This window comes from Tachypleus tridentatus, chromosome 7 (assembly GCF_004210375.1).
Source record: "Tachypleus tridentatus isolate NWPU-2018 chromosome 7, ASM421037v1, whole genome shotgun sequence".
Taxonomy (NCBI): domain Eukaryota; kingdom Metazoa; phylum Arthropoda; class Merostomata; order Xiphosura; family Limulidae; genus Tachypleus; species Tachypleus tridentatus.
The window spans coordinates 40578841-40593095 of record NC_134831.1 but is presented as its reverse complement, the minus strand read 5'-3'; the positions used below and the strand labels follow the sequence as shown (position 1 = coordinate 40593095).

General features: G+C 36.0%; 1 protein-coding gene across 3 annotated transcripts in view; it reads right to left on the bottom strand.

Moving 5' to 3' along the window:
• Nucleotides 1-172: 172 nt before the first annotated feature.
• LOC143255502 (tectonic-2-like) overlaps nt 173-14255 on the bottom strand; it is a 100255-nt gene continuing 86172 nt past the window's right edge. For all 3 annotated transcript variants that reach the window (XM_076511257.1, XM_076511259.1, XM_076511258.1), the window contains exons 10-13: nt 11696-11800; nt 9678-9845; nt 8592-8708; nt 173-492 (exon numbers count right to left, since the gene is read on the bottom strand). In XM_076511257.1, coding sequence (XP_076367372.1) covers nt 315-492; nt 8592-8708; nt 9678-9845; nt 11696-11800 — 568 coding nt within the window. In that variant the 3' untranslated portion in view covers nt 173-314. The remainder of the gene's footprint in view (nt 493-8591; nt 8709-9677; nt 9846-11695; nt 11801-14255) is intronic.

The following is a 14255-nucleotide window of genomic DNA, read 5'->3' as shown; positions in this document are numbered from 1 at the left end:
CATAATACGTCATTACCACTTCACATTAAGAAACAATCAAGACAGAAATATTTTCCTTCTTTTTTTGTATATTAACTTCAGTGCAAATTTACATAAGTTGTAGTGCCCCTGAATGTAAAAATAATTGTATCATCAGTAATACAATTTATTGTTAAAACAAATAAAATTAGTCTTTTTAACACGAAATAAAATGTATTTGATATTTGATGAATCATAAACAAAAAATTAACAATTTAATAGCATATTCGTGACGATGGTAAATACACGTGTGACTCACATATCGTTAGGTCACATCACATTTAAAAATGATGACGTTACAACCCGTTTTTCCAAGTGAACCATACAAAAGGAATAAAAAACAGCAGGAAACATAAAGTCCAGCCCAAGACGTATGTTTCTGGATCTCCACTAAACGATTCTGTAAGAGGAAACAACATTTCTTCCCAGCACATCTCTCTGTTACAAAAATAAGGGCTTTTCCTAACCCAAAACCTGCAATAATAAGTAAAAAATTAGGCCTACACTCAAACAACCAGTATTAATACACTATCGAGAATATGTAACATCTTTATATTGTTCCGTTTTTCAGCACTTTTTACGCATTTTGTTAGCTGTATTTATAAGTTGATAAATTCCTCTAATGAAATAAAAATATTTCTAAAATATTTTGTAACTCTGAACTTGTGTTTATAGAATGTAATATGCTTCACTGAAAGTATTTCCATCATATGGATACCATCAATACGTCTGTTTAAAAAACACTAAAAATGCATTACCACTCCATTTATGTATATTTTTTACAATTACAGGTATTTATTCATCGCATAAAATATCAAAAACTAGTCACTTTGACCTTCAATATATAAAGCTAGAAACTATTATCCTAATATGTTTCTTGCTCATTTAATAACGTATACAAAAAAGGTATCTGTAGCGAACACATTAAATATCTCATGTAAAGCAAAACAAGAATCCGAAGAAAAGAGCAGTAACCTACAATGAGAGTGGCTGGGTGGACACGTGTTTCTGTCTTCTGCACTGTGTTAAACTTCAAAAGTACCCATCTCTCTCTTTCATATAAATTAACAGCTACTAAAAATACAGTTAAGTTCACACCTTGCTTGCCGAGTATAATTAGGGAAGAATTATTTTAGCTTTAAAAGAAATAACATACACTGTCTTATATGATTTTAAAAGTAAAAAAAAAATAATATTTGGTTTTAATTAATAAAAGTATTTATAAGACCAAATGGTAAGAATATATATAAGAAAATATGCCTGCTTTACACCCATACCAGTCACCTTGAGAAGATTTTTACTTTAAGTGGGTTTCTCATCACCACGAGTCCACTCTTACTTTTAGATGAAGCTATAGTAAAAAGTTTAGGCCATAGCTTAAGTAACATTTTGTGTAGGCATGCACAAAAAGTTAGTCAAAACTGAGTTCTTTTTTTCTTGAATAACTTTGCTGGTTGCTTATAACACTATGTAACAAAATGTTTACTTTTCTTGTTACTGGACAAAAAGTGTTATTTCCCAATTGCTTATGCCTAAAGTATTGTTTGTTTGTTTTGGAATTTCGCACAAAGCTACTCGAGGGCTATCTGTGCTAGCCATCCCTAATTTAGCAGTGTAAGACTAGAGGGAAGGCAGCTAGTCATCACCACCCACCGCCAACTCTTGGGCTACTCTTTTATCAATGAATAGTGGGATTGACCGTCACATTATAATGCACCCATGGCTGGGAGGGCGAGCATGTTTGGCACGACAAGGGCGCGAACCCACGACCCTCGGATTACGAGTCGCACGCCTTACGCGCTTGGCCATGGCAGGCCCTGCCTAAAGTAAATGGAAAAGACCTGTTTTTCTCTTCAAACTTTGCTTTTGTGACCTGAAAGTGTATAAAGAAAACATGATGGGAAACTATATTTGAAGGCCGATACGTGATTTACACTAGAGTCACAAATCTCGAAAAACTACTCACTTCTAAACATTTTTGTATAACTTTAGTATAAATACACGTAAATCTTGATTCATATGTTGTTGTATTCAGACCTTATGTAAATGAAAATGTTCAAATTTGCCCATTTTTACATAGAAAATAGGTTAATTTCTATATTTCATTATTCAGGTCAAAAAAGCAGAGTTTGAAGAGAAAAATGGCCATTTTCTGTATTTTTATAACATAAGCAATTAAGAAATAACACGTACTATCCAGGAACAAAATATGTGTTATATAGTGTAATTAGACAAAATTTGACAACTAATTGTAGGTTGTAAAAATCTATCAGTGTAGCAGATTTAGAAACAAAAATCCATAAAAGTTGAGTATGTTTTTCTATCACATAAAAGTTTATTATCTTTAGTGCAAAAGAGCTTCAACCAAAATTAGAGATTTTATATTTTATGTATTTCTTAATGGATTGCCTTGAAATCTCATGTATAAAGTAAGGGTCCAATGGTACACATCCACTAGCAATATGTAATTGTTTGGCATTGTCCTAGTCCAAACTACAAAAAGTAAATTACTAAATTCTCACTCCTGTTAACAACACACAATGTACCCAGCCAGTTGTTTTCCATTAAATGGTCGGTTGATTTGGTGTTTTATGGCACAAAGCAGCTAGGCTATCTGTGCCAAACAAATGGTAAAAAGTTAAAACTATAGTAAAATTAGGAAATTTATAAAAGGAAATTAAGGTAAGATAAAACAAAGTTATAAAAGCATAAAACTGATGTTTACATCTAGTCTACAGCTTAAGAGAAAAACTACACTAATACAAGTTGTAAAGGACTTTCTGCAGCACAACTGTTATTATCATAACTCACCAGGAAGACTAACAGGTAAGTACAAAAACCACTGTCAGTCACCTGAAGTTGGCTTTCCAAGTCCTGGTTCCAAGTTATTTGATGTTATGGCCATTTTCAAAAGTAAAGTAAAAAAAGTTTTGAAACACTTGTAGCAAATTTTAATAATAACCTGCCAGGATTACTAACAGGAAGTTCAAACAGCAGCGTTAGTCACCTGAAGTTGGCCTTTCCCCTTCTGGTTTCAAGTTGTTTGACTTTACGGCCATTTTCTAATTTCAAATTAAATTAGATGGACTGTGATTCTTAAAGGGGAATCTCATTAAAAAGGTCTAATGTATAAATTAAAAACCTAAATGGCATTAAAAAGACTGATGGCTTTTAAAAAACTAAAAGCATTACCAAGGAAGACAGTGGCACCATCACCAATAACATTGTTTAACCTTATGGACAAACCTTGGGGCAAAATATGGCAAAAACGGCACCGTCATTGAGAATCATAATGATGGCAAGATAGTAAAATGTGGTTTACTGTGACCTGAGTGTTACACAGATTACACATTGGTGCATCAGTTCCAGATAAAAGAAAATGATGAGTTAAAAAATTGTGACCAATACATAGTCCAGTTAAAACAACTTCCTATTTCTGATCCTTACTGAAGCAAGATGGCCAAAGTCCAATATAGGGTTTTATTTGGAAAAGCTTGTTGTCACATAGCTTATTCAAAGTCAACTGCCAACTGGCACAGAGCCAAGCCTTGAATACAGGACCATAGTCCATGCATGGAACAGACACAGCAGTGATAGTGCCAGAGCAGATAGATTTTGCTACGGTATCAGTGATCTTGTTCCCACGAATACCAGCATATCCTGGTATCCAGAGAAACTGGATAGAAATAGATGTTAAAGATAATTGGACCAGTCAGTTTTGAATATCGGCAAGAACAGAGTGTGAACTAACATGAAGTGATTCCAGGGCCAGTAGAGAACTAAGCAAGTCAGTATAAGTAGTGCAGTTTGAATACTGCTCAGCTTCTATGTGATCCAGGGCAAGATCAATAGATCAAGGTAGAAACTGAATTCGCATACAGTTCAGCAGTGAACACAGAAGCTGTAGAGGAGATTCTACACTCAACCACCAAACCACATCAAACCATGGCTGAGCCCACACAGTCACCTGATTTTGAACCATCTGTATAAATAAGAGTGGAAGGATGGTTCGAAAGATGTTCAGCAAATAACAGACAGTATTTCCAATTAGGAGTGTCTGCTTTTCTCGAATGACTTAAAAATAGGTCACATATGGGAACCATAAGAAGCCATGGTGGGATGGGCTGACCAGTGGATACAGTAATGTTATCCAAGGACAGACCCAATTCATCCAACTGTGCATGGATACAAAGGCCATGGCCCATCGAGGAAGGAAAACACAATCCCAGGTGGGATGCTCTGGTAAGGAATGAAGTTTAAAAGCTTATAGTAAAGACAGTTGCAAACAGCAGAGGTACAAAGAAGGTTCATGAGACTCTATGTATAAGCTGCGGAAGTGCGGAAAGCCTCAGTGCAAAGCCGAAGTCCTTCATGATGAATGGGGTCCAGCATCTTTAGGGCTGAAGTCCTGACAGAGCCATAGACCAGTGATCCATAATCGAGTTTCAAACGAATAAGAGCATGATATATCTTTTGCATGGAACATCTATCTGCTCCCCAGGTGGTGGAAGAGAGGACATGGAGGATGTTCAGTGCTCTTGTACATTTGCTTGATGTGTGGTATAAAGGTCAGCTTACGGTCAAAGATAAGCCCCAAGAAGTTTGTCTCAGGGACCTCAGGCAGCACAACTTTGTCAATACAGAGTTCAGGATCAGGGTGAATACCCCATCAACGGCCAAAGTACATGCAAACGGATTTAGAGAGAGAGAAGTTAAAGCCGTTTGCTGTGGTCCACTTCAGTAAATGACTGAAGGCAGTCTGTAGCTGCCACTTAATATACCTCATGTTCGACGACTGACAAGAGATGTGAAATTCATCGACATAGAGCCCATTTGCAACAGGTAAGAAGGAGTTGTTCAGTGATGGCATTAATCTTTATATTGAAAAGTGTGACACTCAAAACATAGCTCTATGGAGCTCCAAGTTCCTGTAGAAAAGAATGGGAAAGTGGTGATCGCATACGAACTTGGAATCTCCTGTCCATTAAAAAAAATTTTAATAAAAATGGGCAAAAGGCCACGTAACCCATATACATGGAGGTCTCACAAAATGCCATACCTCTAAGTTGTATCATAAGCCTTCTCAATGTCAAAGAATGCTGATACAAGATGTAGTCATTTGAAAAAGGCTTCTCTTATGGACATTTCAAGTCAAATAAGGTGGTCCATGGTGGAGTGCTGCTGTTGGAATCCACATTGGGTGAATGAGAGGAGGTTGTTTAATTCAAGGAAACAAATGAGATGAGCATTAACCATCCTCTCTAAAGTCTTACAGAGACAACTTGTCAAAGCAGTTGGACGGTAGTTTGAAGGAATCTTGGGATCCTTCCCAGGCTTAGAGAAAGGTAGAACAATAGCCTGGCACCAGACATCAGGAAAAACATTCTCCTGCCAGATCTGGTTAAAGACAATCAGAAGAATAGTATGAGAAGCAGGAGATAGATGGAGCAGTATTTCACAGTGTACATCATCAGGTCCAACCAATGTACTACCAGACCAATGAAGAGCCAGTTTGAGTTCCACCAGCATAAACAGACGATTATAGTCACAGAGACAGTCAGCTCAAGCTCTGCCTGAGTCTTGATGGCTAAGAAGGTAGTGAAAGAAGCAGAAATGCCAGATACCCGGCAAAAGCTTACACCTAGAATATCAGCGATGCTCTGGGTAACAGCTACTTCCTGGCCATCAGAGAGCAAGATCGAGAGGGGGACAGAATTATACTGCCCACTGACCTTTCGAATCTTGTCCCATATCACTTTGGAACTGGTGACAGAAGATATGCTGGTTGTGAACTTAATCCAAGATTCCTTCTGGCTTTGACGCCTTACCCACTGAGCTTGTGCACGGGCCTGCTGGAAAGCGATGCAGTGCAAGAGTGTGGGATACCTACAAAAAGTATCCTAGGCCATTTTTGAGCCTTCCGTGCCATGTGAGTGGCAGGCAGAATTCCACCATGGACAAAGATAGTGTAAAAAATGTGTCAAGGTTTTAGGAATACGCTGAGCAGCTGCTTGTATAATACAGTAAGTTACCACTGCCACACAGTCATATATCGATGGCTTACAGACAATAGCAGGATCAAGTTCTGCAAGAGCAGTGAAAGAGAGCCAGTTTGCTTGATCCAGCTTCCACCAGAGCATGTGGGTCAGGTGGCATCAACCATGGCCAATCTCTCTCAAAATTATCACTGCCTCGTGGATTATTGTCAACCTTCCTAAAAAAAATGGGACAATAGTGAAGGGGAGCCAATTGAGAGGTCAATACCAGTAAAGGACTGACTAGATGCATAAAAATAAGTAGAAGAACCAGCATTGAAAAGAGAAAGGTTGTGATCAGAGAGCATATGCTCTATGGAGCAACCTCTCCTATCAACATCAGCACTTCCCCAGAGGGGATGATGTCCATTAAAGTCTCCCAAGATTAAAAAGGGAGAGGGCAATCATTCAAGGAGAGCATCAAGGTCTGATTGATCATGGGTCTCTCCAGGCAACAGGTAGAGAGGACAAACAGTGATTGTACAACTTAAGGAAACAGAAATGGCTATGGCCTCCAAGGGTGTGTTGAGTGGAAAAGACAGGGAGGACACATACTGATCATCCAATAGTGCCACTCCTCCATCACACAGTCTGTCATTTCTGTACAAAGAAAACTGCCGAAAGGTGACTGTATCTGCAGGTTTCAGAAATGTTTCCTGTAAGGAGAGACATACAGGATGGTAGGAAGCAATCAGTGTTTTGATGTCATATAGATTAGAATGTAAACCTCGACAGTTCCATTGTATCAAGGTGGCCATTTTTATTTACATATAGGTGAATTGGGTAGAGACCCCTCCTGTTTATGACCACATCTTTTTCTTTACTGTCTTTATTCGAGGAAGGTCTATTGACTTCCATGGATCCTGCCCTAGGTTCATTTGGCAGAAATTTGCTGTTGGAAGAGAATTCCAGCTGAGGACGTAAACGACTGATCGTTTTACATTGTGGGGTGGGAGAAGAAGATGTATCCAAGGAAATGCCTATACCCAAAATCAAAGGAATGGGATCCTGGGATTTGTTGGAATGTATGGAAGGGTCAGAGATGGGTGTTGAAGTTGATTCAGTAACTTTTGTAACCATGGAGGTCAAAATACTTTTTGTTTGTTTTGAGAAAGATTCTTTTGGAGGCACAGAGAGATCCATCTGCACTCTCAATGTAGAAGTGAAATGGAGTGCAGCAGCATTCCAGAAGAAGTGGTGGACAGCAGCTTGCAAGCCTCAAGATAAGTAATGTCATGAATCATTTTCAAACATTTGACCTCTTTTTCTTCTAACCATTTAGAGCAAGAAGGAAAGTAGGACGGGTGAGAGCCAATGCAATTGATGCAGTGACGGTCCGTTCCACACTTTCACACTTGTAAGCATCATAGTCCTTGCCACCACAACAAGCACTATCAAGGAACCATGACATGACGTCTTACAGTGACCAAACCGCTGACACTGAAAACATTGGAGAGGGTTTGGAATGTATGGCCATACCATGCAATTAAGATAACCTGCCTTGATGATGGTAGGCAGATGTGGTGACATAAATGTGAGAATGAGGCCATTGGTCAGCATCATATCTCCATCTTTGCAAATGGATATATGCTTCACTGCAGAAACTACTTGGGTGGAGAAACCAGCAAGAATCTTTGACTCTGGCATGTTCTTCAAATCCCTCTCAACAATAACTCCTCATGACAAATTCAAAGTAGCATGAGGTGTAACCTCAATAGGTATATCCCCAATTGCCTTTGAATGCAAGAAGGGTTCAATGTGTTGAGATGTGGATGTTTCCCTCTAGTCCCTTCTGAATGAAAAAGGGAGACATTTACCTTAAATGTTTGTCTGAAAGTAAATGCAATGAGAAAATGAGGTACAACAGGTGGTACAGATGGTGAGGATTGCTGCTCAGAATTTTCAAGACGTGATCGTTTACCTATGGACTGTTTTTCACTATTTTATTCAGATTTTTAATTAGAGTATCCATAATGAAAAAAGGGAAATTTTGGTGCCCACTGACCCCACCCACCATGGAGCCCTACGAGGGGACGCACTACAATATCAAACAAGGGCACTGCACCAACGCCAGGGTTTTGTGAGCACTATACCCAAACACCAGCATCAGATACAATGTCCACAACACCTGCTGAGAATATCCAACACTGGTATTTGGTTGACCCTAGCCCAAGTGAACCAGCCTATTGACCCAAGGGGGGCCATCTGTCTACAAGAATTCAAGGCCATAGTAGTGTGTTAGGGTTGGACCCCTGAACCACCAGGATCCTCTCCTCCCCTTCACGGGTTGCCATGCAAGGCAAACATGTGGGTGGATGTTTAGATCCCAGAGGAGGTAAACTAAAAGAAGAGAACATTCCCTGGGAGGTTCCCTCACCACGTACAGGAATTCACACCAAGGGGGTTTGTTTTTGATACATGTCAGTGTGTCTCAATTACAATACTTCTCTTATACTGTATAACTGTGCATGAACAAACAACTGTTATGTTACATAGCTTAAGTAAACTAATAGATTTTTGACAGAATTTTAGACTCACCTTTTTATATCTTTGTGAGACTGATCACTCATCTTGACAAAAGTAACTCCGCTGGTTATTATGAACCTGTGAATTCCAGTGGAGAACAACAATGGCTTCCACGTTCCTTTTTCGTATCTAAATAATGTTTAAACCATCTTCTGACATGAAATAAGTAAAATAATGCTGAAACCATGTTCTAACATGAAGCAAGTAAAATACCATTACTTATACCTTGGATGAAGTCTTTTAAAGAAATTTATCAATTTTAGAAAAATCAGATAGAGAGGGAGAAACTGTCCTTGACCAAAATCCAATTATGTCTGACAAGATATTCTAATGTATCCAATATAATACTTTCATCCATCTCACTGGACCTTATTCTTCAAAAGACATCTTTCATGTTTTCTAAACATCTTGTAAGTTACAGCAAAGAAGAATGTATCAACAACACTACATTGCCACATCCAGTACTGATATGGCCATTGGCTTAATACCAGGGTTATTTAGGTCAGCTGGGTCACAGACAGATTAATGTTATATATGTCATCAATTTTCACATATGGTGTGCATCAAGTTAAGCATCTAGAATTTAATTACTACTTATTTGAATTGGCTTTATTGCAATCCAGAAACACAAGCCAGACAGAAAGATGTAGATGAAATTAAGCACTTAGACTGTAGTTACTTTAATTTACTTTACTATAATTCAGAAACACAAGTGAACCAGTAACCTAGTCTTGTTGATGGTCAAGCACCTTACAGTGTGAGTGAAATGAAGATGAAGCCATGTGCATGCAAGAGTTAACCACAGATTTACAATTTGGCCACATGTAAACAGATAGGCTTATTAAATATATTTTACTAAAAACTAATGTCATAAATTCACTGGGGTCAACTTTATTGGTTAAAGAAGTCCCTAATAACAGAGTCACAAATTTATTTAAACATAAATAAAACACAAACTTTATAATTAATTCCATTAATTACAACTGAGTTTAGTTTTTATCTTCCAAAGAAAATGATTAAATTCATATAGGTTTTGAACCAATTCTTCACATAAAGTTTTGGTATAGGTGAACCAACTTTAATTTATTCAAATCATACCTGATTCTAGCCCCCACAATCCTGTAAACCTTGATTCCTTTAGTTCCAAGGGTTTCTGAGTAAATTACATCTAACTGAACATGCTGAATAATTTGGGAACACCATAAAGAATGGTTTGTTATTAAAGTTAACCTGGACTCTTTACTATTGGATTCTGATGAAATATCCCTAAAAAAATAACAGAAACAAGAATGTAGAATAACCTTTTTTTGTAAACAACAAAACAACAAAGTGGAATTAAAATCTACAAGATATTTTTCAACATCAAAAACAAAGTTGGAAAAAACCATAATGTTTTTAAATTTATTAGAAATACTGGGGTTTTGGTAGCCAAGTATGGCTTAGTTATAAAACAGCATTTGTATGTTATTCTAAAACCATAAAAGTTAAGCTTCAAAACACGTATGAAATTCTGTTAAACCTTAAAGCCACATAACTCTAATATCGCACACTCAAGCACAGAAAGGGTGAACTGGTGGTGATTTAGTACTTGTTAGCTTTATATTCCATTCCTAACACATACTAATTTACAAAACATACAAACAACATATATTAGGAGTAAACTGATATCTTTAGGTAGTAGCAGAGAAATTAAGCAGGTGATGAAGTACTTGTTATATACTCAAAATATTTAATTATCTGATGATGAAAAACAACTTACAAGACATTATGTTTATCAGTAAGGCTATCATATGAGTTTATCAGTAAGTCTGGCAATAAGTGACTCTCACACATTTATCAGTAAGGCTGATAATAAGTTGCTCTTATATGACTTTATCAGTAAGGTTAGTAATAAGTGACTCTCACACATTTATCAGCAAAGCTGATAATAAGTTGCTCTTATATGAGTTTATCAGTAAGGCTGATAATAAGTTGCTCTTATATGACTTTATCAGTAAGGTTAGTAATAAGTGACTCTCACACATTTATCAGCAAAGCTGATAATAAGTTGCTCTTATATGAGTTTATCAGTAAGGCTGATAATAAGTTTCTTTCACACATGTTGATTAATAAGGCTGAGATTTACTGTTATCCTTCCAGTGGAAATCTGGTATGTAAAGATAAAAAGATGTCTATCTATCACGCCATTATCTAGCCGTTATGGTATCCATTGACAGGCAACTTGCACTAAATATTTTTCCAGCCATACACACACACACACACACACACATATATATATATAACAGATCATTTGCTACTCTAAGCATATAATTAGATTTAAGGGTATTGGTACTGCTGGTACAAAAAACAAATTATAATCATTGGTTGAAGTTCCCTGGTGGGACAGCAGTAAGTCTTGGGACTTACAATGTTAAAATCAGGGGTTTGATTCCCCTCAGTGGACACAGCAGATAGCCTAATGTGGCTTTGCTACAAGAAAACACACACACATTGCTTGAAATTCCCCCTTATGTTTGGTTGGTTGACGAAAGGACACATTGATGCAACATCACCAAATTTTGTCCGATCAAAACCCTCGACTAGAACTCTATAATAACTCGCATGTTTTACCCATGGCACATTTCCATTTTGAAATTGCCTAAATTAAAGCACACTTCTTCAGCTCAATAGGCTAACTAAACTAAAACCACGAAGATAGTTCAAAGAGAAGACTTCAAAATTCATAATAAAATTCACTGTCTTTATCTTCACAGTTAATAATTTGCTAGGTCATATAGATCACCAAGCAGGAATATATTTTTTGAAATAATTTTTTCACATATTTCATTGTATAAGAATTTATCAAGAACAAATATGAGCATAACTTTAAAATATAGAAAAGCCCAAATGTTATATAGTGGTATTTAAAGTATATGACCATATATATAAATACTGTTTTCACAAAATACTAGAAATAGGATAGTCATTCTCCCTACATATACTGTTACTGTATTATTAGCTTTTATAATACATATTCATAAAAATTAATTTAGATGTAATTTCAAGAAAAAAAAAATCCTTTATTTCCTGTCATATGATGTACATTTGGCTCGTCTAATGAAGTAAAAAATTCCTACCTTATAACTTTGACAAAATCATTAAGATTTGTTACATCTGGGTTGCCACCTCTACTTAAATATTCAGCTTTGAAGAGCTGTGACTGATAATCAATGACTTTCTTCCTGCAAAACATAAATATAACATGAACAGCTATGGCTGGTAATCAGTGACTTTCTTCCTGCAAAACATAAATATAACATCAACAGCTATGGCTGGTAATCAGTGACTTTCTTCCTGCGAAACATAAATATAACATCAACAGCTATGACTGGCAATCAGTGACTTTAGTTCTGTGAAACATAAATATAACATCAACAGCTATGACTGGCAATCAGTGACTTTAGTTCTGTGAAACATAAATATAACATCAACAGCTATGACTGGCAATTAGTGACTTTAGTTCTGTGAAACATAAATATAACATCAACAGCTATGACTGGCAATTAGTGACTTTAGTTCTGTGAAACATAAATATAACATCAACAGCTATGACTGGCAATCAGTGACTTTAGTTCTGTGAAACATAAATATAACATCAACAGCTATGACTGGCAATCGGTGACTTTAGTCCTGTGAAACATAAATGTAACATCAACAGCTATAACTGGTAATCAGTAACTTTCTTTCTACAATACACGACTATGGGAGTAATGAATATAAAGTGTAAACCACAGAGTTTAATTGGCTGAAATACGCGTGACGTCATATTACAAATGCGATGTTTTTCCTTATTACAATAGAAAACAAGTGTTTAGAATGATTATTCATTAAGAAGTTATAGAAAACAAATAAAAGAGCAAAGTTTTATTAAATTTCACCAGTTAATTCCTACCAGTTGATCTAAAAAGTCGTTCAAAAACAGCGTAATATTAAACCTAACTGTTAGATCCCTCTCTTACACAATTAAGATCTATCATTAACTTATAGTATATCTATTGAGCGTAAAGTGAGTAATATTTAGTAGACTTACTTTAGTGATACCGATTTTGTGTATTATCATAGCACTCACAAACAAACTGGCATCAGTCGAATTAACAAACTACACGACATGTCTTGAGAAGCTTTAAAGCTCAGCAAAAAATAGTGTAAAACTATTAGAATACACTAAATTGTATTATTTTATCTATCCAACAGGCCCGTACTATAAGGACCTAGAAACTTTATGGTAGTGTAACTTTCAACAAATTGAACTTGGTTGTTGAACCTATTATAACTTCCTCTTTACTTAAAACGAAGAAAAGAACGTTTTGTAAAAAGCTCTAATCCAATAAGCTAGGCATACGTAAAATATATATCTTACGGGCTTAGTCATATATTGTGATGTTGTCTTTGGTACTTTACAGCATCTTATTGGATATGTTATAAATACAATTAGACTACTGATATTACTATCGTACTTATCAATCTACATAACTAGTCCTATTTTCTATCAGACCAAGCAACAACGGCAGGTAATTTGAGAGCTAACGTTACTAGTATTAGTAGAGCTTAGACGCATATATGTAATTAAAATAACAATATGCGTCAGTCATTCAGTGTGTGTGTGCGTGCTAACTCACATGGAAACTATATTCCAACTGGTACGTCTATATTTGCATTCGAGTACAAAAGTAAACGACGTTTAACATCCATTGTTCAATATGAAAGTAAAACTGTCACGTTTATAATATTAACTCTCAAAAAAATTACTTCAGTAACATAAACAAACATGCAAGAAAACACATTCAGATAATTCTTTGCCTTTCCTTGGCTTATAAATAACACAATACAATTACTTCTCAATATAAATTCCAACAGGCGCCTGAAAGACGACAATAAGGCCTAAAGTTTATACAAGCTTCATACAATCTACTTAAAATCACCTTAGGTGTGAAAAAAAAGGTCTGACCAAATACAAAATAAGCGTGTGACTTAAAAGAATAAAATCAAAGTTGTCGGTCAAACCTATAGCCCTGATAAGAATATTACAGAAAATATAAATTATTTGTTAACTGGGCCGCATATTTTGTTTTACCCACCAAACGAACAAAAATACACGGCCTAGCTAAATAATGAACGAATATTTGCTTAAAATTATTACCGATGCTATATTAGTAGTTACAAATTTGGCCGCCAATTTTAGTTTCATTACTTTAAGTCACGCTCGGTCCATCTTTTGATTGCACCTTTTTTCACACCTAAGATGTGTTTGATTAACTACCATAACCTTTTTCCAATACACACAACAAATTATAACTAGTAAGAAAGTAACACTCAATAGTAAATAATGTTAGCTTTAGCAAAGCAGCCCCTATTACTTGGAACAAACGTATACTTTACAAAATAAACAAAAATCTACAAAATATATGGTGGTAGCTTTCCCTTTCTAAAACAATGTTAATAACTTTCTTTATAGTAACATCATGGAATCTAGATTAAGGAAATTATAAAATTTAGCAAACCTGAGCTTCAAAGTTAGCAATGAATAATAACCGCTCACCCTTATGATTATTTTGAAAATTTGAGCTAGAAACTGCTAATCTAATTTGCCTGGCTTAACCAAAATTTATGTATCTACACGTCCTTTTACCCTCTAGT